Source organism: Pelodiscus sinensis, chromosome 7, assembly GCF_049634645.1.
Source record: "Pelodiscus sinensis isolate JC-2024 chromosome 7, ASM4963464v1, whole genome shotgun sequence".
Classification (NCBI taxonomy): Eukaryota; Metazoa; Chordata; order Testudines; family Trionychidae; genus Pelodiscus; species Pelodiscus sinensis.
The window spans coordinates 19,106,798-19,134,318 of record NC_134717.1 but is presented as its reverse complement, the minus strand read 5'-3'; the positions used below and the strand labels follow the sequence as shown (position 1 = coordinate 19,134,318).

Here is a 27,521-nt window from a genome sequence, read left to right as displayed (position 1 = left end):
CAGAAGGTTTAAAATAAATAAAAGGAAGTTCTTCTTCACACACACACCTGTGGAACTCCTTGCCTGAGGAGGTTGTGAAGGCTAGAACTATAACAGGGCTTAAAAGATAACTAGATAAATTCACAGAGGTTAAGTCCATTAATGCCTATTAGCCAGGATGGGTAAGGAATGGTGTCTCTAGCCTCTGTTTGTCAGAGGGTGGAGATGGATGGCAGGAGAGAGATCGCTTTATCATTACCTGTTCGGTTCACTCCCTCTGGGGCACTGTCAGCAGATAGGATACTGGGCTATGGACCTTTGGTCTGACCCAGTATGGCCATTCTTATGTTCTAGTTTGAATATAGTGTCCAGTTCCGAGCACTACATTTCAAGAAATGTGAAGAAATTGGAGAAGGTCCAAAGAAGAGCAACAAACATGATTCAAGGTCTAGAAAACATCACTTATGAGGGAAGACTGAAAGAACTGGTCTTGTTTAGTTTAGAAAAGAGAAGATGGGGAGGGGACATGATAGCAGTTTTCAAGTATCTATAGGGGTGTTACAAGGAGAAGGGAAAAAATTGTTCTCCTTGGCCTCTGAGGATAGGACAAGAAGCAATGAGCTTAAATTGTAGCAAGGGAGGGTCAGAGTAGTTAAACACTGGAATCAACTGCCTAGGGAGGTTGTGGAATCTCCATCACTGGAGATATTTATGAGAAGGTTGGACAGATGTCTATCAGGGATGATCTAGATGGTTCTTGGTCCTGTTGTGAGGGCAGAGGACTGGAGTTGATATCTCGAGGTCCCTTCCAGTTCTAGTATTCTTTGATTCTATCTCATTCTCAGTATGTCTGCTAGGGCATCAGTGTAGAAGCACTGACAACCTAAAAGGCCTGCTTTTTCCTTCTTACTTATCTAATTACCGTGCTTAGAAAACAAAGTAGGTGCCAACACACTTTGGGTCCAACTTTGCTCCCACTGAAATCAGCAGTAAAATTTCACTTGACTGCCACAGAAGTAGTACAGGTTAGGCATTTTATTTAATAAAAGTTGCCCCTCAAATGAACCTCTGTGTAATAGTTCACACTCCAGGAAAATGGTGTTAAGGTTCTGTAATTTTCTGAATGACACCACTAACCAGGTTGTGTGGTGATTTCATCACGGAAGTGTTTAATGTAATGTTTTTAAGATCCCCAAGATTCTTATGGCAATGTCTGGTTCACACACATCTCTTCATGTGACATCACTAATCATTCTTGGGCTTTATCTTCCCTAGCACCTTGTCTTTTATCTAATATAATAAGAAGTTACTAATGACTAATATAGATGAGCTATTCCAAGGTAAAAATACAGTGGAGATAAGGCACTGCAATTTGACCATCAAGTAAGGTCAAGCTCAAGCGAGGATACAGTGCTTACCTCACCCAGTTTAACTGATTGTGGTGCCTTGTCACCACTGTGTTTTTACCTTGGATTAGATCCCATATTAGTTACCCTAAGGGGGGAAATACACACATTTTAAACAGTGATGACACAGTCTATGATAACTTCAGTGAAAATAGAAGTACAAAGAGAATTTCACAGAGAGGAAATTTTTAAAAAACATTAGCTACCATTTATTTCTTTGATTGCCACCCTTAGCCTGAGTAATGAGGCTATTGGGCACTAAAGAGGCCTTGATGTTCCTTAGTTTTCATTTCTGCAGCTCAGTTATGCTTTAAGTACTTTAAAGAATTATAAAGAAATAAACTCACCCTTCTCCAGATTAAATTGCACTGTGAGGTCACATACCTTAAAGGCATACTGTTTAGAGCTGGATCCTCAACATTTACTCTGCATAATTTTTACCTGTATCATGTGAATGAATTCCCATTTCTTAAACTCTTTTTTCTCCTTGATTCGACTTTCATATTCAGACGACGTCTCCTTATGCCAGGTAAACTTTATGTTCTCAAGCTTTGAAGTCTTAGCGACACGTTCTAAAACACAGAGAGGATAGTGTCTAGTTGATCTCAATTGCAAATATGGAAACAAATTCCATTCAGAATTGTTGAACATGACACATTGGCATCATTGTTAATGGAATAAAAGGATATTAAAAATTAAGCCGATAGTACATGAAAAAATAAAGGTAATAAATAAGCCCAGTGGGAGAGTGATTGGTCAGACCTTTATGAGATGAAGTACAAATGGGAGCTGATGCTGTGCAAGACTTGCACTGGGTTCTCTTAGCTGTGGAGACTTTTCTGTAGAGATGAGTAAAAATTTGATAGCTTCATCTGGGTGCAACTTCCTCAAAATCCTAGACCCATGCTTTAGTCTGATTCATTACAGAAAGGGGAAACGTTTAGGTCCTCACCCCAACTGATCTAAATTATAAGTGTGTTCAGAGCCAGGCCTTTTGTTCAGGGTCTTATATTTACCAGTGAAAGAAAAAGAGGGTATTTTACAGTGATACTAATTACAGAAGAGTGATAAAAGAAATATTTGCAGCATTGTTTTAATGTGTGTACGAAGAGTGAATATTAGGAAGAGGGAAGTGTGTTTAAAGAGGGTTCCCTCTGATTCAAGAGTCACCACTGCAGTAATCCTGTTTTATGTATAACTACAGTACTGTGAGTAGTTATATCAGCCTACAGTAGCAGTATCCCGGTGGTAAACTCAGACTAAAATGTGCAACACTTATTCAGGATAGTTTGTTAAAATCAGCACTTTCACACTGCTAAACTGAGTATTTCTCTCTGACGGATTAGATGATGATATATCTGTGCAGAATAGATGAGAAATGCTCCAACAGTACTTGTATTTCTCTCCTTTACTTGTGGAGATGAGCCACCATTCTTGGATGCTACTGCTGCTGCTGTTACTCTGTCTCTTCCATTTACCAGTTATTGGCCTCCATGCCCACAGTTCAAATCTAATTTGCTATTTTAAACTCATCAACCATCTGGCAGCAATCCCTATCACCATCACAAATCTGGTACAATCTGGTTCAATTTCATAACTAGACAATCTGCAAGGAGACATTAACAAAACTGGATTACTGGCTAACCCAGACAGTGTAGTTCCTTTATGTAAAAATCCAGAAAAGTCAAACTGGTTTGGATAAAATAGAAGTCTCCACCTAAAAATTCATCTGAAACCCAAACATTCCCTTTAGCAGTTCTGCAAAGTTCTATTGATTCGTTTCCTAGTTTATCCCAGATTTGCATGGCAGTTCTCTGCTAGGGTCCTCTTCTTGGTTTCAGAAGAGAGAACAATTCTTGTAGCTTGAACTGAAGCTGGACATACAAGGTTCTTGGCAGTACAAAGGACCTTTAATGTGTAAACTAGAATCAGACCCACAATGTTCAATGGTTGTATACTGATAAGCAAACTCAGAAAGTAGCCACTCTAGAATTCCTCCACAGAGGGACTGTCAGTCATTGCAATCTAGGTGGAGACTTACTTGGAATCACAGCAAAGACACAAGTTCATCTAGGGTAATGGACTCATGTGGATTAATTTAGAGGACTAACTTGTCTATCCCAGAGAATGAATAGCAGACAAGGTTGTGACTTCTGAATTACCAAACAGAGTGCATTACCAATTCTCCAGGAAGAGAGAATAAAGCTAAAAACCTAGGTTAATATGTGTTGTGTAAATGGTTATCCCTTATAAATCAACAGAATTTTAGTTAGAAATCCAGTTTAGAATTTCATTTTTAATTTAAGAATTTTAAGCATAAATGTAACAACTAATTTTTTCCTTATTACCTTTCCTGTAAAAGTGCCCCAAAGATGATTATACAGCCAGTTAACTGGCTAGAGATTAGAAATGGTCACAAAATACACAAAAATTACATGAAAGCCGTCTTATGCACTGTGCTTCTCCCAAAAATTCAGACAGTTATGAGAGTTGACAGAAGGATCAGAACTATTGGATGCATACCCAAAGCAAACTGTCCAATCATTCACTGTTCAACCATCACTAGTCTAACTCTGGGCAAGCTAATAGTTAATGGGTAAGCTTGCACTACAGCTCTAAGATAGACTATTTTTTACTAAAGGTTGCCTATCCACTATATTTTGTGCTTATGTCCTTACATGTACTATACACTACTTTTTATAATGAACAGAAAGCTGTTGGTGATAGAGCCAGCTAGTGAAAAAATGGTGTGCTTCCTGCAAGTGTCTTGAGGTTTCTCCAGGTGATGAACTTACTCACTGAGGTAAATAATGGCGATGTCTCTAGGATTTCCTGGAGAGCATTTCAGACTGCACAAGTTTCTGTATGCAGCATTGTTGTAGTTGTGTTGGTCCCAAGATATTAGAGACAAGATAGCTGAAGTGATATCATTTTTTGTTGGATCAACTTTTGTTGTTGAGAGAGACAAACTTTTGGAGCATCTCCTGAGTGCTTCTTCAGGTCACCTGCTTGTCTGTCTCTCTTAACCAACAGAAGGTGGTTCAATAAAAAGTATTATCTCATCCACTTTCTCTCCAAGTTCTTTCATGTTAGGAATGCTGTATTTTTAAAGATGTCCTCTAAGGCTACGTCTAGACTGGCCCCTTCTCCAGAAGAGGCATGCAAAGCAGGCAAGTCAGAATAGGGAAATCCGCGGGGGATTTAAATATCCCCCGCGGGATTTAAATAAACATGGCCGCCGCTTTTTTTCCGGCTTGGGGAAAAGCCGGAAAAGAGCATCTAGACTGGTGCGATCCTCCCGAATAAAGCCCTTTTCCGGAGGATCTCTTATTCCTACTTGCAAGTTAGGAATAAGAGATCCTCCGGAAAAGGGCTTTATTCCGGAGGATCGCGCCAGTCTAGATGCTCTTTTCCGGCTTTTCCCCAAGCCGGAAAAAAAGCGGCGGCCATGTTTATTTAAATCCCACGGGGGATATTTAAATCCCCCGCGGATTACCCTATTCTGACTTGCCTGCTTTGCATGCCTCTTCCGGAGAAGGGGCCAGTCTAGACGTAGCCTAAGGGTATATCTACATTGCAATTGGCACTTATGGCTGGCCCAGGCCAGCTGATTCAGGCTCACCAGGCTCAGGCTTAGGTTAAGGTTTAATTGCAGTGTTGATATTTGGGCTTAAGTTCCAGCTCAATCTCTGGGATTTTCCCAACTTGTAGGTCCTAAAATCCAGGCTCCAACCCGAGTTCAAACATCTACACTGCAATTAGACAGTTGTGTAGCCCAAATCCAACAAGCGCAAGTCAGTTGGCACAGGCCAGCTGTGGGTTTTAACAGCAGCGAGACAGTCATATTCAATGTTAGCCTTTTTAGATGGAAGAAAACCGTGTCTTCTTTGAGGGCATCCTACACATTCCAGCATTCTCTATGAGGAAGACGCAGAGCCTGATTCTCCACTGCCTTACAGTTTGGGTAGTCACTTACACATTTTGATCTGGTAGCAGTCTGCACCCATGTGGTGCAAAGCTGGCCGTCTCTTCTCCCAAATGCGTGCAATCCATATGTAGGAACTGGTTCACCCATTAGCAAAATATGTATAGCCACCTATGGATGGAACCCAGTAGTTGTTTGACTGTACATAACTGATTAAGATTGGAAATCAAAATGAAATAATTTAATTTAAACTTGGCCAGGTACAAAAGCTAAATACTCACACTGTATTAGGCATGCCAGGGCATTTTTTCACAAAACAATCAACGAAGTTCTGGGGCTTATGGATAGAGGGATGTTCTAAGCAAAGATATTTTGAATTCCACCTTGTACACCACCTCTGTGTGTTGGGCAAGCTAAATAGTCTCCATGCCTCAGCTATCTAATTTGTAAGGACTATACTTAATTCCATAGCGTATTATAAGGGTTAGTTAGTTAATATTTGCAAATCACTTAAATAATTCTTGGCATTATTATTAAACACAACCTTAAGAAGACCCCTCAATGCCATTCTGGGACACTGAGTCAGTACCGTCTTAGGAAAGAGCACCATATCACTAAATCACAAACGCCTTCTAAAACGTCAAGGTTTTATTTACAGCTTTCCCATCCAGTCACTGGACCTTGTCTAGTTTATGAAATCTGACCACTTAACAATTTAAGGTGATGTGACTCCAGACAACATTATAACAACGTACATACTGATAAAAACTGTGATAAGGGTGTGTCTAAACTACATGGCTCCACCGATGGAGCCATGTAGATTAGGCTGATCGGCAGAGGGAAATGAAGCCGCGATTATTTAAATAATCGCGGCTTCATTTAAATTTAAATGGCTGCCGCGCTGAGCCGACAAACAGCTGATCAGCTGTTTGTCGGCTCAGCGCGCTAGTCTAGACGCTCCCACACTGACCTGAAAGCCCTTTATCGACCTCCCCGTTATGTCTCATAGGATGAGGCTTACCGGGGAGGTCGATAAAGGGCTTTCATGTCGACAGGGGAGAGTCCAGACTGCCTTGATCTGCCGACAAACAGCTGATCGGCAGAGCGGGGCAGCCATTTAAATTTAAATGAAGCCGCGATTATTTAAATCGCGGCTTCATTTCCCTTTGCCGAACAAACAAATCTACATGGCTCCATCGACGGAACCATGTAGTCTAGACGTATCATAAGAGTGGGATATTGCAAAGGCATCTGTGTAGTTATAGGGTTTCTTCATGCAGAGCTCTTTGCAGGATCAGTTCCTAAGACACTGCTAAGAAGGCAGGAGCCTGCAATATAGCTGACAAATTAACAATCTTAAATGAATATAGAAACATTTTTTCTCTTTTTAAGGTGAAACTGGAACAAAAAGCCATATAAAGATAACATGCTAGCCCGTAGTCAACTTTGTTAAATGCATTTGCTAGTTCAGATACCTTTGTAGCTGAGGATTTGTTCATTGCTTGGTTCTATCACCTCATTGTTAATGGCAACTCCTGGATATTTGGCCTGTACTTTTGAGAGAATCTGAAGGTCAATTTCACCTGGGACACAAATATGAGACACAATAAAAAAGATTAGCTCAAGGATAAATGTGAGCATTCTACTAGCAATCATCCTTCCCCAAATCCCTAACTTTAATATAGGTCTCAGATCAACTACCTTGGTGATTAAATCCACTGTTTATGTACTGGACAGGTATCACACAAGTTCACACAGTGTAGGCTTCCACATATTGGGTCTAGCTCTGGATCCACACTGCAAATCTAGGGCATTTCTAGTCAATACTAACTCAGGCTGGTGTCAATCCAATGAACCAGAAGTAAGAACCTGTGTATCCTACTAGCAAGTCCCAAAGCCATCACAACATTCCTCCATTTGCATTTCACAAGGCTATTTACAAAGTCTTTTATGTTTTAATTTGGAGAGTAAATTAGGAGGATTTTGTCCCAAAGGTTAATTGGCTAATGAGACACATGAGGAGCAAAGAAAAAATAAGATTAATTTGAAAGCTGAAGTAAATCTCCATTTTCTTTTTTGGTGCTTAAAGTGCTTTGCTCTTTCTGTGACTGACTAAGCTGAATATTGTGTGTATGTGTTTACCGTGTAAAGCAAATGTAACAGCACTGACTCTCTATACACAAGGGATCATTCAAATCTGCTGTAGTGATTTTATTGTTAGACCTAACATATAAATTCCTAGCCCAATATATAGCAGCAGGAAAGCAACAAAATAGGATGTTAGTTTGCATGGCAAAGGAATCCAAGAACACTGCGCTGAATACTTTATAAAGGCATTGTTTGAACTGTACTGGCTGTAGAGTTTTAGTGTCCAGTGTTGGTCACCTTATTTGTATAACCATTCCATTGTGGTAGACAGAGTGAAAACAGAGGAAAACTAAAATGAACAATTAAATAGAGGGTCTTATTTCTATGGAGCAGCTGAACTTAGTCATGAAAAAAAGACAAGACTGAAGTATTTAAATTATGTTAAAGTGTAATTTTGTTGACAAGAGTAGAACTATGGGATGAGATAGAAGATAATGGAATGTATGCAAGAAGAATTTATGGAAGGGTGGTGAATATTTGCAATGGACTTCCAACTGGGTAAGTGGAGTCAAGAAGCATTAATGTGCAATGAAAGCTTTGTTATCTGGCACTCATGAGGAATGGGGCTTGCCAGTTAATTGAATGTACTGGATAACAGAGCTTATTGCTCTGCTTCCTCCTGCTACCAGCAGGTCTGGCTCCCAGCAGTTCAAGGCAGGCTGAGGGAGAAATAGGCACCTGCTATTGCATCAGCTGGTAGTGCTAGCTGTCAGAAGCCCTGCAACAGCCAGCTGGACAGGTGGGATTCAGGTGTGCACCCCTGAAGAGGCGGAGGTATTGTGTTTTGGGGCAATACTCGTTGACAAAGCTTTCACTGTACTTAGGCAAAAATGGGTATCTGTGGTGAACTGGTAAGTTGAAGAGATACAAATGTATTTTAGAATGTCCTCTTCCCATGCTCATTCCCTGCCCTCCTCCCCACCAGCTTGGATTGTTGTTTTTTGTTAGTTTTTGAACACGTAGTACTTAGGATTCCCATTATCCATGCTTCATTTTATCTAATCTCATGACACGCTGTGAGGTAGGAAAGTATTATTATGCCCATTTTACAGATTGGGATCTGAGGCACTGAATTGTCTAAGGTCACACAGGAAATTGGCAAAAGAATAGGGAACTGAATTCAGGTCACTATGTCCCAGTCTAGTGTCCTAATCCCTAGACCATCCTTCTTCTCATACCACTGAAGATATGAAGAAATCCAGGTCTTGTTTCCAGTCCTACTATTGCCTCTACAGTTTGTAAGTATACACAAACTATAGACCAGTTACTTTAACTTTTGTGCCAGGGAAGATAATGGAGCAGGTAATTCAGGAAATCATCTGTAAACACTTGGAAAGTGGCAAGGTGATAGGGACCAAGCAGCATGGATTTGTAAAGAACAAATCATGTCAAACCAAACTGATAGCTTTCTTTAGTAGGATAACAAGTCTTGTGGATAAGGGAGAAGCGGTAGATGTGGTATACCTAGACTTTAGTAAGGTGTTTGATACGGTCTCGCATGATATTCTTATCAATAAACTAGGTAAATACAACTTAGATGGGGCTACTATAAGGTGGGTGCATAACTGTCTGGATAACCGTACTCAGAGAGTAGTTATTAATGGTTCACAATCCTGCTGGAAAGGCATAACAAGTACGGTTCCACAGGGGTCTGTTTTGGGACCGGTTCTGTTCAATATCTTCATCAACGATTTAGATATTGGTATAGAAAGTACCCTTATTAAGTTTGCAGATGATACTAAATTGGGAGGGATTGCGACTAATCTGGAGGATAGGGTCATAATTCAAAATGACCTGGACAAATGACCTGGAGAAATGACCTGGAGAAATGGTCTGACAGAAATAGGATGAAGTTTAATAAAGACAAATGCAAAGTGCTCCACTTAGGAAGGAACAATCAGTTTCACACATACAGAATGGGAAGCGACGGTCTGGGAAGGAGTATGGCAGAAAGGGATCTAGGGGTTATAGTGGACCACAAGTTAAATATGAGTCAGCAGTGTGATGCTGTTGCAAAGAAAGCAAACATGATTCTGGGATGTATTAACAGGTGTGTTGTGAGCAAGACATTCTTCCGCTCTACTCTGCTCTGGTTAGGCCTCAATTGGAGTATTGCGTCCAGTTCTGGGCACCGCATTTCAAGAAAGATTGGAGAGGGTCCAGAGAAGAGCAACGAGAATGATTAAAGGTCTAGAGAACATGACCTATGAGGGAAGGCTGAAGGAATTGGGTTTGTTTAGTTTAAAAAGAGAAGACTGAGGGGGGACATTATAGCTGTTTTCAGGTATCTAAAAGGGTGTCATAAGGAGGAGGGAGAAAACTTGTTCATCTTGGCCTCTGAGGCTAGAACAAGAAGCAATGGGCTTAAACTGCAGCAAGGGAGGTTTAGGTTGGACATTAGGAAAAAATTCTAACTGTCAGAGTGGTTAAACACTGGAAAAAATTGCCCAGGGAGGTTGTGGAATCCCCATCTCTGGAGATATTTAAGAGCAGGTTAGATAAATGTCTATCAGGGATGGTCTAGACAGTATTTGGTCCTGCCATGAGGGTAGGGGACTGGACTTGATGACCTCACGAAGTCCCTTTCAGTTCTAGTATTCCATGATTCTATGAAAACTTGCACTATTACTCGTGTGTGAGTGAGACCCTATTAAAGGTACATAGAAACATGAGGAACCGTTTAATCTTTTCAGAACTAAGTACAGTAGCCTTCCGATAATCCAGAACCTATGGGATCTAGGTGGTGCCAGATTATCAGATATGCCGGACTATCAGGAGGTACTATAAGCTGGTTATATATACAGGCTGGGTCTACACTGGCAAGTTATTCCAGAAAATCAGCCGCTTTTCCGGAAAAACTTGCCAGCTGTCTACACTGGCCGCTTGAATTTCCGGAAAAGCACTGACGATCTAATGTAAAATCATCAGTGCTATTCCGGAATAACTATGCTGCTCCCGTTCGGGCAAAAGTCTTTTTCCGGAAAATTGTTCCGGAAAAGGACCAGTGTAGACAGCACTGTAGTGTTTTCCGCAAAAAAATCCTGAACGCGAAAATGACGATCGCGGCTTTTTTGCGGAAAAGCGCGTCTAGATTGGCCACGGACGCTTTTCCGGAAAAAGTGCTTTTCCAGAAAATCGTCCTGCCAATCTAGACGCGCTTTTCCGAAAATGCTTTTAATGGAAAACTTTTCCGTTAAAAGCATTGCCGGAAAATCATGCCAGTGTAGACGTAGCCATACTGTATACATTATATACTGTATATAAAGTGTTTTTAACCCTTTTTATTGTACATACTGTATACAGTATACTGTAATGGTTTAGTTTTTTTAAGCCTTTTTTACCCTTTTTGCTCAGTTCAGCTGCTGCCGCTGTTGCCTTGTGACTCATTTTTTGCTGAAGCTCACTCACTAGGCTCTTGCCATTTTGATGCCGGACTATCAGGAGTGCCAGACTATTGGATGCCGGACTATTGGAGTTTTACTGTATCTTTTTAAAAACAAATGTTTACCTGGCATTCATGTTCTTTCAAGAAAGAGAAACAGAATTTCAGAAGGAACAAATAGCTGTGGTTTTGCTGTTACCACAAAAGTTGCTTTTTATTGAAGATCAGAACAAATTAATTTGTTCACAGTCTGCTGTGGGAAAATCTGAGAACATGGAATTGTTAACTACTACAGAATCCATTTTCTGTATCAAATTTATGTACAATGAATTATACCTTTGGAAAGGCTGTGCCGGTCTCAGTAAAAGAAGAGTCTGCATTTTACCTGTCCATATTTTGATTAGTTAACATATTCATTTCCACTCTGCCATGGCCACACGGACCTTACATTGTTTTGAAACAAACAGACTAACACACAAACAAAAACTTTCAGCCATGACTTTATCTACAGCCTTAATTAACTTTAGTTAGTTCTTTTATTTGCAAACAGGTGTCCTGAGGCATTTTATAGTCAAATATGTGGCAGCTTGCATTATCAACAATTTGGCAATTAGTCTATTGGAAGTATTGAAACTCTCTAATACAATTACCTTTTAAAGGCTATCACAATGTTCACCATCAAGTTTCTAATTAAAAATTTAAATAAAGGGATAGTTTACAGCACAGTTGATGCCTTTTATGTTTTTTACAGGTACAGCAATATTAGGAAGTTGTGCACGGAAGCGGAAACTTAATAAGACATTAGCTGTAGTCAACAGCAGATTTTCTCGATCATCTGGCATAATGGGCCTGAACAGTTATATTGAATGGCTGGCCTTAGTGGGAGTGCACAAGAGATGAGAGAAACAGGATGAGTGCATGGAATCATCTTCTCACCTGTACTTTCTGCACCAAGGACCAGTAACAATCGTACTCCATTGCATGTTGGAGATCCCAGGAAGGGACGAGTCCCCAGGAAGCACAATCTTTCCTGAACTCTGATGGTGGGGGGGTTATAGTTTCATACTGGTCTGAATATGGACCTCAGACTCAGGCTACAGCATACTTATAAATGAAAATGGTGCAAGCCCATTAAAATAATGAACAGCTGAATCTTCCTTATTGGTTCACAAACACTCCAGAAAAGTGGGAGGGAGAAGGAGGAGAATGAAATCTCAGCAAACCAGAAATCAACTTATTCTTAAAGTACAACTGTAGCTGAGTGAATGAGTTTTCTTGAGTGTAGCATATGATTTTAATCCATTCTCAGGGCCAATGAGAGTCCAAGATTTTCAGTTATGGTCAAATGAACAATTGCCTCTTTATTGAAACCCTGTCTGTCACACTGAGCTGCGTCACCCTGATGAGATGGTTATGTGCCCCATTAACTGACTGAAATGATCCTGTGAGAAACAAGACTCTTTTTGGCAAAAAAAATCCCCCTTGTTTTATCCAGGTCTACCCTCGAGCAGAAAGTTGACTTATGATACGTAAGTCCAGCTACAAGAATAGCGCAGCTGGAGTTGACTTATCTTAAGTCAAATATCTGCGTCATTCTCATTGTGGGAGGGATGACTCTCCCATCATCTTCCCTTATTCCTTGTGACCCCATGGATGTCCTTACTAGACTTGCTAAATCGAACCCTGGAACATCGATATCCAGAGCATGGATCTCTGGGTAAGTGTACACCTGGCATTAGAAATAAAAGCCCCATCTCTATCTCCCTGTGTAGGTAATAACTAGTAACTTGGGGCATGTCAACACTACAGCACTAATATGAACTAACTTAATTCGAATTAGTTAATTCGAACTAAGCTAATTCGAACTAGTGCAGGCTGCAATCCGGAGGGGGGTCAATCAAGGGGCTTCAGGAGAGTTTCCACTCCGAGGAGCCCGCAGAGCCACTCCAGCCCTCCCCATTGGGGGCTCGTACCCCATTCCTCCCTCACCTCCTTCCACTTACCCCTCCCTAGCCCCCCTTCCTGATGTACAAAAGCACACGTGTGTTCAAAAATGGAAACTCTCTTTATTGAACAAAACTCGGGGAGACTGGGAAAAGGAGGTGGGAGAGGGGAAGAGAGAGGGTGGGAGAGGGGAGGGCAGCTAAAATGATCAGGGGTTTGGAACAGGTCCCATATGAAGAGAGGCTAAAGAGACTGGGACTTTTCAGCTTAGAAAAGAGGAGACTGAGGGGGGATATGACAGAGGTCTATAAAAGCATGAGTGGCGTGGAAAGGGTGCATAAAGAAAAGTTCTTCATTAGTTCCCATAAAGAAGGACTAGAGGACACCAAATGAAATGAATGGGTAGCAGGCTTCAAACTAATAACAGAAAGTTCTTCTTCACAAAGCAAATAGTCAACCTGTAGAACTCCTTGCTGCAGGAGGCTGTGAAGGCTACAACTAGAACAGAGTTTAAAGAGAAGTTAGATAAATTCATGGAGGCTGGGTCCATGGAGTGGTATTAGCCAGGGGGTAGAAATGGTGCCCCTGGCCTCTGTTTGTGGAAGACTGGAGATGGATGGCACAAGTCAAATGGCTTGGTCATTGTTTTGGTCCATCCCTTCCAGGGTCCCTAGTGTTGGCCGCTGTCGGCAGACAGGCTACTGGGCTAGATAGACCTTTGGTCTGACCCAGTACGGACATTCTAAGCTCAGGGCTCAGGGTCAGGGGTCTCACTGGACCACCCTGATTTTCATGCAAACCTGCTCCTGGGTGGCCAGGCTGGCAGCTATCCTGCCCTAGACGGCTACTTTCCTGTGCCTAGTGCGGAGGTCGTGGATGAGGTCCACGATGTCTGCACTAGACCAGGTGGGCGCCCGCCTCTTGCGGACCCGGGCAGGCTCCTGGGAGCCGCCAGCCTGGTCCCGGGAAGAGGGGGAGGGCTGGGTGGTAGCGGGTGGCTGGCTCAAGCCGTGCCAGGTGCAGGGTCTGCTGGCTGTGTGCTGGCAGGCTTGCACCTGGCACAGGCACCGTAGCCAGCCTGTGCCCCTTTAAGGGCTCCGGGGCCGGGAGGGGGGCAGACGAGTTTCTCTGGTGGTGCCCAGAGTGGTCACCAGGGAAAGCTGGGGAGGGCTAGCCTCCCACTAGTTCGAATTAAGTGGCTACACAGCCCTTAATTCGAACTGCTTAATTCGAACTAGGCGTTAGTCCTCGTGGAATGAGGTTTACCTAGTTCGAATTAAGCGCTCCGCTAGTTCAAATTAAGTTCGAACTAGCGGTTTGTATGTGTAGCGCCTATCAAAGTTAATTCGAACTAATGTCTGTTAGTTCGAATTAACTTTGTAGTGTAGACATACCCTTGGTGTTTTCACATGGTTAGTCTTACTTATAAGGAAAGATTGACATGACATGACTAAAGCATTTAAATTACATTAAGGCTTTCTATAAAGATATTGATATAATAGAGTTTAATGGGAAGACTACAACTATGGGGCGTGAATATTAAGGGAGGAGACTTACGTAAGCAGTATTTAGGAGGTATTATGTCATATAGGAAGGTTATTCCCTATTCCATTAGCACTATTTATCTACATATGTACCTTCATGTTTTCAATACCACCCAGTACAGCAAGAAACCACAGTGGCTGAAAAGATGGTGGCTCTCAATACCTTGACAAACCCTTAGTATCACTACCACTAGTGGATCAGTATTGGTTGCAACAATAGTGTGGAATGATGGGGAAAAAACCTTGTGTGACCCAGCTCAGGGTGTCTGGCCCTGCCACAATATCCCATCAGCAAATGGGGATTCAAAGATGCATGTGGATGTGGTTATAACTTTTAAAGCAAAGGGATTCTTCAGAACCAATCTTTTTGGTGAGCATAGTCAGTGCCCATTCATATGAACTTGTAATGTAATGTGACATGGAAACAAAGGATTCATATGCAGGGGTGTTTATGTATCAGGAAGGAATAGGTCTGTTTATTTTTACTTGTGATCCGCTCAGTCCCTGTCACTTAAAGATCTGGAAAGTATGAGTCATGTGTAGGTAGTGCACAGAAGTACAGTAAAACTGAATGCATTACAGGAGAGACAAATTTATGCGCAGGTTCATGGGATTTTATGAGCTTGGCAAGATTAAAAAATTAGGGTAGCTAGGACAGCAATGTGAAATGGTTTTGGGGTGTCAACACTCTGGGCTAACTTCAGCCAGCTAGGCATAGTCCTGAGTAGAGAATAGAGCCACAGAAGGAGCTCAGGGAGAGATTTCTTTTGAGAGACACCCAAGGGGGCAGGAGGCAGTTTCTGGTACAATGCTTAGACACATATACTAGGTATGGGTACACATGCTAGGATCAAACACTGTCCCCCATTATGTTTATGAAGGTGGACGAGATACAGAAGAGTAAGAGAATTTACAGAGTTGGTTTCTTTCCTTTTCCCTTTCTCTTCTTATCTAAAAATACTAATTAGTACCTGCCAGAACCATAGATGTATATGGCAGGCATAGAGCTCAATCTCAAATCCTTGCTTGCTTTGTATTCACTCCTTACTCAGCCAATCAACAAGAGTTCTGCTTTACACTGAGTGGTGAGGCCAGGCCCTTAGAATTTGGGGAGTGCAGGGGCTAATTCAACTGGAACATAGTCTCCCTTCACTCCTCAGTCTCACAGAATCTCTGCAGGGCTCTGTGAAGATCCACGGGTGGAATGGGAATGGGGGTGGCAGTGTGTAAAGGGACAATTTGGGCTGCAGAGGATTTCCCTGCATACTGACAAGCCATTATTCAAGTGAGTAAAGGTGAGCAGGAACAGGTCTCAAAGGCCGTGTCTAAACTACACCCCTCTGACAGCAAAGGGATGTAAATTAGACACATCGAAAGCGCAAATGAAGCTGGGATTTAAATATCTCGTGCTTCATTTGCATAATGGTGGCTGCCACTTTTTTTTAAAACGGGGCTTTTAGAAAAAAACTGGCAGTTTAGACGGGGCATTTTTGACAGAAATGCCCCATTTCGAAAGATCCTGTACTCCTCAAAAAGGGTTGTGTCTAGATTACAGGTTTTTTTTTTTTAAATTAGCCTTTTTTCGAAAAAACTTCACTTGCGTCCAGACTGCAGCCATGTTCTTTCGAAAAAAGGTGCTATTGAAGGCAAACTATGCCTTTTTTGAAAGACAGTGTCTAGACTCTTTTTCAAAAAAGCGGCTCCCTTTTTCGAAAAATCTGCTTGTAGTCTAGACGCTCTTTTTCAAAAGAGGCTTTTTTGAAAGTGTCTTTCGTAAAAGACTTTTTCGAAAGAGACTTGTAGTCCAAGGAGTACAGGATCCTCAATGAGAAGTACAGGATCTTTCAAAATGGGGTATTTCTGACAAAAATGCCCCGTCTAAACTGCCGGGTTTTTCCCTAAAAGCCCCTTTTCAAAAAAAAGCGGCAGCCGCCATTATGCAAATGAAATGCAGGATACTTAAATCCCAGCTTCATTTGCACTTTTGATATGTCTAATTTATATCCCTCTGCCAACAGAGGGGTGTAGTTTAGATGTACCCTAAGTAGTAACACTCTTTGAGCTGAGTAATCAGCCAGTTGCTATAGATTGCTTTATGAAGATAACTTTGATAAGCCTGTTTATATGCTCTGCTATTCCTGTGGATTTATTCTGAGTACAGACTGGCAGCTGCAAAATACTTTTGCTTTGTGGACAGTGGCCAAGATCATCAGGCTTGTATCTACTAGTGAGCCAAGTTTGGATCTGAACCTATTTTTCAAGGAATGGTCCTCCCACCCACAGTGCTGATTCTTATTGGTCATTTGCCACCCACAGGAAAAATAAATATATTGAAAGCAGCAAGGTTTTACAGTACCTGAACCTCCACCTACACTTAGAATATTGATCGCAGATTTTCCTTTTCCGATGCTGAAAACAAAAATAGGTTTGCATATTTTAGGCTACATATTCAATAGTGAACAGATTCAACACCCTTAGCAAGTCACTCTCACACCCCACAATGAAACTGTACACAGATAATGTGTGTCTTTATACTAATATAGAGCCAGAAATGTACATGGCAGGCATAGAGTCAGGCTAAGGATCTATGCCCTCTGTTTAATCAGTCATTCATCCATCCATCAATGGGGCTCAGGCAACACTGGGAACTCAGCACCAGAGGGCTCAGGTGGTGCGGGGAATCACGTGTTGTGGCGGGGAGCCCTGCAGCAGGGGACTCTGGTGGCATACGGCGCTCCACGGCAGAGGGTCTACCAGTGAAAGGAGCTCTGGTGGTGCAGCCAGGAGTCCCACGGGAGGGGCTCAGGTGGTGCAGGGAGTCCCATGGTGCGAAGACCTCCGGTGGTTTATATAGAGCTGCTCCCTGTAGGAATGTGCTACTTAGGGAGAACTTAGGGTTCTGCTGGTACCACATCGCTACAGGGAGCAGCTCTGTACGAGCCACCAGCAGTGCAGCCAGGAGCATGGCAGGGGGCTCAGGCAGCGTGGGGAGTCCCACAGTATGGGGAGAGCCCCATAGCAGGGGAATTGGCCAGCACAGCCTGCTGAAGGCAGTGGGGGCTGGCTCGGGCCAGAAGCAGAGTCAGCAGGTGCCTGGGAGGCTGGTGACAGGGAACCTCTGCTGGTCCAGCAAATTTCCTTGTTTAGGACTGGCTGGTCCCAAGGGTGCTGGACCACGGCAGTCCAACCTGTGCTTAAAGGGGAGTATGTCCTCAAATTTATGCAAAACTTTCTCAACAGACACATAATATGGATATCAGAATATCTGTTTATGTATATGTTGAATTGCACTTGATTCCATCAGATCACAGCTCTGGTGTACGAGTTATTCAGAGCATGAGCTTTGTTTTATTGTATGTAAACAAAGCACATATACACACAGGTCTATGTTCTGCTTCCATTTATACTTGTGTAAATCCACTGAATAAAAATACTAATACCTAAATCTTGTATGGTATTTTTTATCTCTAGCTTTCAAAGCCCTTTACGAAGGCGGTCAGTTTTACAGATGGTCTACTGGGAAACTGATGGCACAGTTTTACAGATGGGAAACCGAGGCACAAGAAACCAGCAGATTCAGAGCCACCAAGAGAGAAGGCGGCAGAGCAGAGAATGATCTGCAGTGATAAATGCTGCAGAGAGATGTAAAATAATAAAGCAGTACACCTTTTACATTAGCTAGAAGGAGGTTATTAATATACAGGGGTGACATTCTTTCTGTGTTAAAATCAGTGAGGAATCAATTACATCAAGAGGACCAGGGTTTTACCTCTTTTTAGAGCTATGTGGCTGATCCTACTGCATTGTAAGAGGGGAGGTGTGACCTAAGAACCCTTTAATGACACCTAGTGAGGGAGTCACTGCAGAATATTGATCCTGACATGTACATTCTGGTTCAATGGGGAATGTCTGTGAGGTCTGAAATGTAAGGTGGGTCACTTTGGTCATTGTCATCATTGCTAAATGTACAAACAAATACTATGCAAGGAGTTGTGTATAAAGATACACACTGAAGATAGAGTCTTAGACTCTCTATGGATATGTCTACACTGCAAAGTTAAACCTCATTCTACGAGCAGTAACGCCAAATTCGAAATAGCTTTTTCAAATTAAGTGCTGTGTAGACACTTAATTCGAAATAGGGGGCCTCCAGCCCTTCCCAGGGAGCCCTGGTGGCCACTCTGGGCACAACCAGGAAAACTCCTCTCCCCCAGCCCCGGAGCCATAAAAGGTGTAGACTCTGGCCACAGTGCCTGTGCCAGCTCCAAGCCTGCCAGCCCAGAGTCAGCAGTGAACACCGGGGCCCCTGACCCAGTAGCCCCAAAACATGAGCCCGCAAGCCACTGGCAACCAACCCTTCACCACTCCCCAGGAGCAGTCTGCAAGCTCCCAGGAGCTTGCCAGGGGCCAGAGAAGGTGGGCGCCTTCCAGGACCAGGGTGGAGATCATGGACCTTATTCAGGTTTGGGGGAGATGCCCCCAATGTCCATGATCTCTGCACTAGACAGACCGTCTATGGCAGGATTGCTGCCAGCCTGGTCACCAAAGGCCACATGCAAACCCAGGAGTAGGTTTGCATGAAAATCAAGTTGGTCCGGTGAGACCCCCAACCCTGGGCCCTGAGCTTCCCTTTCCCTTTCTTCCCCTTGCTTCCCCCTTCCAGCTCCCTCTTCCCAGGTTTCCCCCTCCCCTCTCCCACCCTCTCTCTTCCCTTCTCCCACCTTCTTTCCCCAGTCTCCCCAAAGGTTCATTCCCTCCCCCCAGTTTTGTTCAATAAACCCAGTTTCTATTTTTGAACATACGTGTCTTTTGTTTGACATCAGGAAGGAGAGTTAGGGAGGGGTAAGTGGAAGGACGTGAGGGTGGAATGGGGCACAAGCCCCCGGTGGGGAGGACCAGGGTGTCTCTGAGGGCTCTTGGGGTGGATTCTCTCCCGCAGGGCCTCCTGGATCCTGACAGCCCCCCAATGGACCCCCCGGGATGGCAGCCTGCAGCAAGTGCACCGATATGCACCGGCATGCCCAAAGGCAGCTCTGGCTCCATGTGGCCGAGAACTGTAGTGTCCCAAGTGCGGGCACTCAGGGCACTCCAAGACAGGACTGCTTTGCTGTCCCTCATCAAGGTAGACAAGGAAGCAGGGAACCCTGAGAACTGTCTGTCCATAGTGGGGGTAGGGTCCCTTTAAGCATGAAGCTCAGTTAGCCTCAGGCAGCAGCCCCACACACTAAGTCCTAATATGATGCCCTGCTGGCACTGGTTCTGGCCAGCCTTAACTTCGGTTCAGGGTCCACTCAGTGTGGACGCACCATTTCGAAATAACAAAATGCTATTTCAAAATAGTTTTTGTGTGTACATGCATTAATTCGAATTAGCTTAATTCAAATGAACTATTTCGAATTAAGTTTATTCGAAATAGCACTGTAGTGTAGACATACCCTAGGAAAGTATGAGAGTATCAGTTGAGGTGAAAAAACAGGCCTTCTGTCCAATAAGAAATGTTTATTCACCTCTCTCTTTCTCTCTCTGCCAGTATGGAAATCAAGTCTGGTAGGATGCCCACCAAGAGATGTGAAGCAAACAGGGAAGCAGCACACAGAATAACAAGCACTGGAAGCCAGATACTGAATTTGGCAGTATAAACAGGCAAAGAAGTCTCTCATCCTGGAAGTGAATAGGCAGTGTGTTCACATTCATGAAAAAAGGATTTCAGCTAACCTTGCTTGTAAAGCGGCAAAAGACCCTGAAGGAAAACTTCTTTAACAGGAGTTTAATCTATTAGTTTCTAGAAAACCTATTATGATTGTTTTACATATAATGTTTTGTTTCTAATATTTTACTCCTTATCACTTGAATCTTTGAGAATAAACTTGTTCTTGTTTACACTAAAAATATACCTAACTGACATGGTATTACAAGTTCAGGACAAGAGCTGAATCTTACAGCCTGGTGTGTATGTGATTCATGGGGGACAGCAGACCTGGTATTTTTGTGAGTAGCCAGTGAGTAGGCCTGGATATAACAGGGGGAGCTTTAAAAGGGCTCTGGGTCTAAGTGCGCACATATTGTTACCCTGCAAGGAAACATGTAAGGGCAGGCATAGCCCAGATAAGAGCACTTGAGTGGCTAGAAGGATGGTAATGTTAGGAAGCTGTCACTGAGAGGGAGGTGGGGGGAAAGCGGGTAAGAACGTGAGTCACAGCCCTGTGTACCCTGAGAACCATCATAACAGCACTCTTGTCTCTTGGGTTATGGGCCAGAGGGCTGACAACCAAAATGGTCCTGAAGCATGATCCCTGCCATTCCTTCTGTCTGCAGGAGAATGAACTTTGAGAATCAGAGCCTGGCCAGGAAATGGAACTTCTACCCCGTGAAGAATTTTGAGGTTTTGAAAATGAGATTTCCAAAATCAGGATGAAAACTAGTTTTTTTTCCTGGAACTGAAATTCCAAAAGAATTGTTCCAGAAACAACAAAACATTCTCACTTCCTGGACTTGCCAGCTGCCCACTGCATGGGTTGTTGGGGTTTCCAGCTCCTTGGCCTGCTTGAACAGCTGGGAAGCCAGCCTGCTGGCAAGTGCGGGTACCCCTCTGTGCCAGGCAGGCAGCCAGGAAGCCAGGGAATTGAGCAGATTGGCAGGAAAGTTGATGGAATCAACACATTTCTGTGGAACATTTCCACTGGAAAATGCTGAGTCAAGAGAACTGAAAACTTCTGCTGGAAAAATTTCAACCAGCTGCCTTTTGCATGTATAATATAAAAGCACTTTTAGTGTTTAAAGTACTTTGTAAAAATATTTATATTTTACAGATGGGGAAACTGAAGCACCCAGAGAGATTAACTTGTTTGAAATCCAATTACAAGGCCAAGATGGAAACATAAACCAGGGCTAAAAATCCTGCTCCTATTGATTTCCATGTATTCAGGATTTCACCTTAGGTCTTCTCATGTCCAGACCCCTACTCCAGGAAAACACACTGATCTGTCCAAATAGTGAGGCAATTACTCCTCCCCACAAAAGGAATGTGGTCGGTAGGGTTATTTGACGAGTAGATGGATTGTATGAAAGCCAGAAAGAATGTTAAATTACAGTGAAAATGTTGCTTTTTTAAAGTATAAAACTTTAAATAAAATAATTAAAATCCTATGCAGTTTGTTAATCTCCTTTTTATACATTAGGGTTTATTAAATCTAAGGTATATTTGCATACAATAAAATAATTAAATCTATTTCCATGCTAGTCAGATGCCATCACAAAGTCTATGTCTACATTGTGGAACTATTTTGGGATACCGGAAGTATACCAAAATAGCTATTCTGCATCTTTAAAGCAGAGTGTTATTTTGAAACAGCGCTATTCTGGCATCCCTACGACCTTCGTTCCACGAGGGGTCATTTTGGAATAACACTTTATTTAGAAATCACTTCGAAATAAGCAATGATGCAATTTGCACAGTGCAAATTGCTTAGCTTATTTTGAGGTAAGGGTGCTATGTAGATGCACCCAAAGAGAGACCTTTTACTGGAGTGTCTCAATGAAATCTTTAACTGAAACACTATCAAAGATCTACAGAGGGGGAGGAGGGAAAAAAGGGGGCATTCTATAACTCTCAGGTAGCCCTTGCAAGCCCAGTCCAAAGCATGCATTCATCACTTGTGCAGAATTGTATCAAGGGTTTGTCCTTCTGATAAAACATCTAACTCTGTTACCTCGATATTATGCCCGGCAGCTTCCTGTCAATGAATTCCAGCATACATTGGTGCTCCGTCGAGTTCTCAAGGAACAGACGAAAAGATTCCACATATCGGCTGTGGTCGGAGAGCAAGCTCCTCATAGAAGATGCCATATTTGGTTTTCTGTGGAATACACGAAAAAATGGGGTAGATTTTTTCCTCCCCTTTTTTTTACTTTCTTCAGCCTAGTAATAAATCAAACACACAAAGACTACAGTTAAAAGTTCCTCAACATGTGACTGCTTCAGAATGCCATACCAGTGCGGTATCTTGTATGAACACTGACAATGTGCTTGCTTGTATAATCAGTATAACTACCTTATTGCTGGACTTTGTTCGGAGACCTTTGGCCTGTGGTTTTTGATTAGAAACAGTACTATGCCAGGAGCTTCCCTTACGAAGTGCATGACACTATTCTACAATAATCAGCCTGGTTCAGGTTTGAGTAACAGTTACAAATCATGCATAGTCTCCATTGACAAAATGTCACCATTTTATCACAGTAGTGGTTTAGGATTCAATTAAAATCTACACAGGATACTTGCAAGGCAGGGTAAGTATCTAAATAATAGTATTTGAATGTGGAGATTGTAAGGAAGCAAGGTATAAATTCCCAGAGAATCTAGGAGTTGTTATTTCTTGCTTTCTACCATTTGGTATTTTTATAGATGCCTCTGAGTAGCAGTATTTTTACAGATAGATTAGTGAAAAGTACAACAATCTAATAAACAACATTTTATTTATGTAGCATCTTTTATTCAAACATTGGTTAATTAAGTCTCACAAAAATCATATGAGCTACTAACAGAGCAAGTAGTTTTAACCCCATTTTACAACTGAAAAAATGGAGACACATAAAAAGAGGACCTGGCAAAGTCACACAGAGAGTCAGTGGAAAATGTAGGAATTGAGACCTTAGTTCTATGTTTTAACTAATATATATTGCTTTCTTGCTCCTCTTCTGCTCCTTTGTGTGGTGGGGAATATTATGGCAAAATACACAGGATGAATAGGTTTATGTCTGTGATCAAATGGAACCGAATAGATGCTTGACCCTTTTTCCAGTTGGCCCGCAATTCTTTGCTCCATTATCCGGCTGTGGAGTCATTTGCCTACATGTTGTTTAAACCTTTCTCTAATTCCCTGAGCTGAATTCCCCCCAAACAGAACAGTTAAACAAAGTCAAATCAGTTACCCACCTTGTCTTATGAGCTCTAGAATGAGAGCAGCCAGCTGAAGAGCTTCAGTGCCGTATTTCCTGGACTTGGTTGCCATGCAACCACTATAGCAGCCCATGGGCTTCAACAGAGTAGACTCTGTTACCTTCACTCAGCATAAAAGGGAAAAGCAAAATGCAGAGTTTTAAGCTGGGTGTTTCTATGTGTTGGGCCCGCCGATCTGCAGGGTGTTAGCAGAATTTGTATTAAGTAAATCTTTGTTGGATGAAGTTAGAGGTTCAGCTAGTGAATGTGCTGTGAAACTGGGATTCTCTTCTTTTCAGGGTGCTGTGCTATTACATTTCCCCAGACTGTATTTTTGGCAGTTCATCAGCCATTTTGTTCTCAAAGCTGCTGGAGCACACATCAGAGAGGAGTGATGTACTACTTGTCTCCAGGAGCTGGGTGGCCGGGAGCAAGCCTGGAACTTCCACAGGAAGATCCCACAGCACAGAGAAACCTATGTTGTTTCTGCATAAGTGGTCTATAGCAACTTGTGCCGCTGTGATCTGAGGGTATTTTGGAAGGGAAGTGTCCAGCAGAGCACGTCTAAGGGGAGATTGCTCCACCCTGTTCCCCAGTGCTGTTGATCTGGCACCCTGTGGAGAGCTTTCGAGTGGTTTGCACTCTAAAGAATAGGAACCCCAACCCTGCCCTGCTGGAATTTATGGGCCAGATTTCTCTCCACTCCCTTATCTTAAAGACCATGGATCTGTTTCTGTGCTTGCAGTGGCACCATGCTGTGAATTTGCAGTGGTGAATTGTCCCTGGCCCTTTATAGTACCTTCACAGCCCCAGTACTTCACCAGAGAGAAGGCAGACGCTCTCCCTATTGCTCTGTTTGTGGTTTTCTCTTGGGGTTTGCCACGTCACCCTTTCTGGCCTCATTCAGTGCCTACCTCTAGTTCATCAACAGGAATAGAAGCCAGTTTTTAAATATATCCAGATTTTTCTTGGAATGCTAAATTGTTGTTCCCTGGGTAAACCAGCAATTGCCACAGACAATGGGGCTTCTTTCAAAAAATATTATTAACTTCACTTGGTATCCCCAAAGCTGCCAGCTCCCCACAACTGAGGCCTGTCTTGAAATTTCAATATATATTTGGATGTGTTATTGCTGTTGAATGGTTGAGGTGAAATAGGCTTGTTGGTCTCACTTCAGTCCCCAATGGACTAGTAAAGACCATCACCATAAACTGTATTCACTGACAGTCCCTAGCAAGCCATGGAGAAAACAGACAAAGGTCTTGACTCTCCATGTCTGATAGCTTGGAGAGCCATGTTCACTAGACCCCAGTAACTGTAAAAAGCTACCATTCTGATTGGACAGTAATGATAGGGTTTCACAGGTGTTGTGGGACAGGCACTCTTTCAGAAATAGTGAACAAACATTTATGGTACTTAAACTGCAAGGCCCATTCAGCCATTTTTTGGTCCCCCACAATAAGCATTCAGGCAAACCGCTCAAATGAAAGGATGGTTAATTAGATCCCAAATTCCTTAGGATAATTAGCTTAAACAGTTTAAATTAACAATCATAATGTAGTCTTTGGGATAGTTTTAAACCTTCGGAGAAAGTCCAAAGGCCTAAAACCCTGGCTGACAGCTCTTGGTCCATTCCTCCACCAGTAATAATTGCGCAAATGACCTTCAGGATACTTAATGTTCACATCTGTTGTATGGGCATCTCTGGGTTCTGTTTATCCATGCTGAAATGGTGGTTCCCACATAGTTTCTGCTGCACTTCCGCTTGACTGGTAGCTAATTTAGAAAACAAAATGCAAAAATTCAGACAGCTGCCCAACTCTTCATGCTCTAGTCTCCTTCAAGTCCAGTTCACCTCAAGACCCTTTACCTCACCAACCCACTCTGGACAAAAGATCTTCTTCCTACTACCCTATGGCTACATTCATTCACCTATGTCAGATTCATCACAACATTTTGCACTTATTTTTGGAAATGATGCCCTTGCATCTTGCATAGGGCAAGGTAAGTGTATTTGAGGTAACAAGTCTGTCAGTTGTGTAAGAGCTGGACCAACTCCACCAATGACTATACGTTCAGCATACCTAGGTGGGTAAAGTATTTTGGGCTAGATTCTGATCTCAGTTAAAGACACGCATATGGATCAGTGACACCAGAAACTGTTGAAAGTAACTGAGTTTTTCTCAGGGTCTAAGAATTTGTCCCTGCACATGGAAGTTACCTAGACACAGGACAAATAGCTCAATCCATCTGAAATGGCTCTTGAATCTTTCAAGTACCCCAATAGTATTCAGAGAAAACCGTTAAATAAGTATAGTCAGGACAATACTGTGGAGCTCTTACTCACCCTGGGCTACTTCTAAACTACACCCCTCTGTCGGCAGAGGGATGTAATTGAAGCACTTTGAAAGTGAAAATGAAGCAGGGATTTAAATATTCCGTGCGTCATTTGCATAATTGCATCATGGTGCTGTTTCAAACAAACGCTATTTTGAAACTGAAACCACAGTTTAGACACTTTTATTCGACAACGGGGCACCTTTCGAAAGATCCTATACTCCTGAAAGTATTCCGTCTAAACTGAGGTTTCAGTTTCGAAATGGTGCTTGTTCGAAACAGTACCATGATGCGATTCTACAAATGAAACACAGGATATTTAAATCCCCGCTTCATTTGCACTTTTGAAGTGCTTCATTTACATCCCTCTGCTAACAGAGGGATGTAGTTTGGACCTAGCCCTGGTCAGCACTAACAGTATGTCTACACAGCAGCATTTTTTCAGAATAACTGACATTATTCTGAAATAACAAAGAGCATGTCTATGCTGTGTTCTTTCTTCGACTTCCTGCTGTGTAGACAGGGCCAAAAGCTGAAATAAGCTATTTCAACTTAAGCTACGCAATTGACGTAGCTGTGTCGATGTGCTGTGTTGACGTGACCTTATTCAGTCTCACAGAAAACAAAAGGTCTGATCATGTGTTTAAGGGGTCACAGGTGTGAATAGGGGCTCCAAAATCTGGCCCTCACATAATAAAATTACAGCTGTGAAGCACCTAGTCTCTGTTCAATGTTGCTGGGGATTATTTTAATGAGCCTGTTTTTGTTAGATAAGAGCTGTAATCTTGCCTATGTATTAGAAAGACAGACTAACAAATTGAAGCTAAATTGACTCTATTATATGAATTACCAGCCCTCAGGCCAACAATTCAGTATGTATTTGGTGCACTCAAGTGAAATTTGCAGCGAATAAATGCAGAATAAAATGCATTTACGCACTGGGAACTATAAAACTGTTCAGTGTGCCACATATCCAGACATACGGACTCACAAATGGATCAGTTTCACTGACAATTATTTTCTTTCTTAGAGGCTCAGCACTGAAATCCTCCAACCAAATCAGAAAACTAGGAAAGATTTCAAAATAGACACATTAAAATGTTGTCAGAACTCGATACGTTAGTAAGAAAGCAAAGTAATATTTGAATGTCCATACGTTATGAAACACCCTGAATACCCCCCATAAGAAAGAGTGGTACATTCCATGTTTACACATTCCTTTGCTCGGTCCAACAGCCTATTCTGTAGTGTAAATGAAATAACAGAGGTGCATACCCTTTGGCATTAAAACATTTTACAACATTCACTCATTTAAAAATAGACTACAGTTGTTAATCTTTTAATGGTTTAGCATCTAAATAGTCAAGGTTTTTTATTTGTTTAATAACCATACTAGTTGCTGTGATTTAATTTGTACATACACAGTGATAAGAACAGAATAAATTCATTTCAGATGAGATGCAGCTTAAGGAATTTATCTCGTTCATTTTACTGATTGATTGCATTTTGATCTGCAATCCGTTAGCTTACAAGTAGGGAAAGAAGAAGAAGAAATCAATTCTATAAAACAGACCACTAATGATAACAATGCTCATTTGGACAAGTCACACTAACTGATCATCAAAAATTATCCTGAACATGTTTAATTGGTTTTTGTAAACTCTGGCCCTGAGTCTCATTTACGTGAATGTAATTGATGTTACTTTAAATGTACTGGTGTGAATTAGACCCTCATTGAGACATACAGTAAAACCTTTTAAACTCTTCAAATGAAATCAGTAAGCAAAGGAAACACTCCTCAAACAATGCAGGAAATGCATTGTAAAATGCAGGAAAGCATTTATTGCTTGAGGTTTATTGAGTATTGCTGAATGCTACCAAAATATGGAAGACATTAGCCTTCCCTTTTGAGAAAATTTTA

General features: G+C 42.2%; 1 protein-coding gene across 6 annotated transcripts in view; it reads right to left on the bottom strand.

The window, feature by feature from the left end:
- HNMT (histamine N-methyltransferase) overlaps nt 1-27,521 on the bottom strand; it is a 99,073-nt gene that overhangs the window by 71,361 nt on the left and 191 nt on the right. For 2 of the 6 annotated variants that reach the window (XM_025181642.2, XM_006117043.4), the window contains exons 2-7: nt 24,927-25,039; nt 23,261-23,384; nt 22,038-22,184; nt 16,685-16,737; nt 6,786-6,893; nt 1,827-1,957 (exon numbers count right to left, since the gene is read on the bottom strand). In XM_025181642.2, coding sequence (XP_025037427.1) covers nt 1,827-1,957; nt 6,786-6,893; nt 16,685-16,737; nt 22,038-22,174 — 429 coding nt within the window. In that variant the 5' untranslated portion in view covers nt 22,175-22,184; nt 23,261-23,384; nt 24,927-25,039. Of the gene's footprint in view, nt 1-1,826; nt 1,958-6,785; nt 6,894-16,684; nt 16,738-22,037; nt 22,247-23,260; nt 23,390-24,926; nt 25,040-27,521 lie in introns of all 6 variants that reach the window. The other 4 variants (XM_075933307.1, XM_006117044.4, XM_025181641.2 and 1 more) reach the window with 4 other exon arrangements.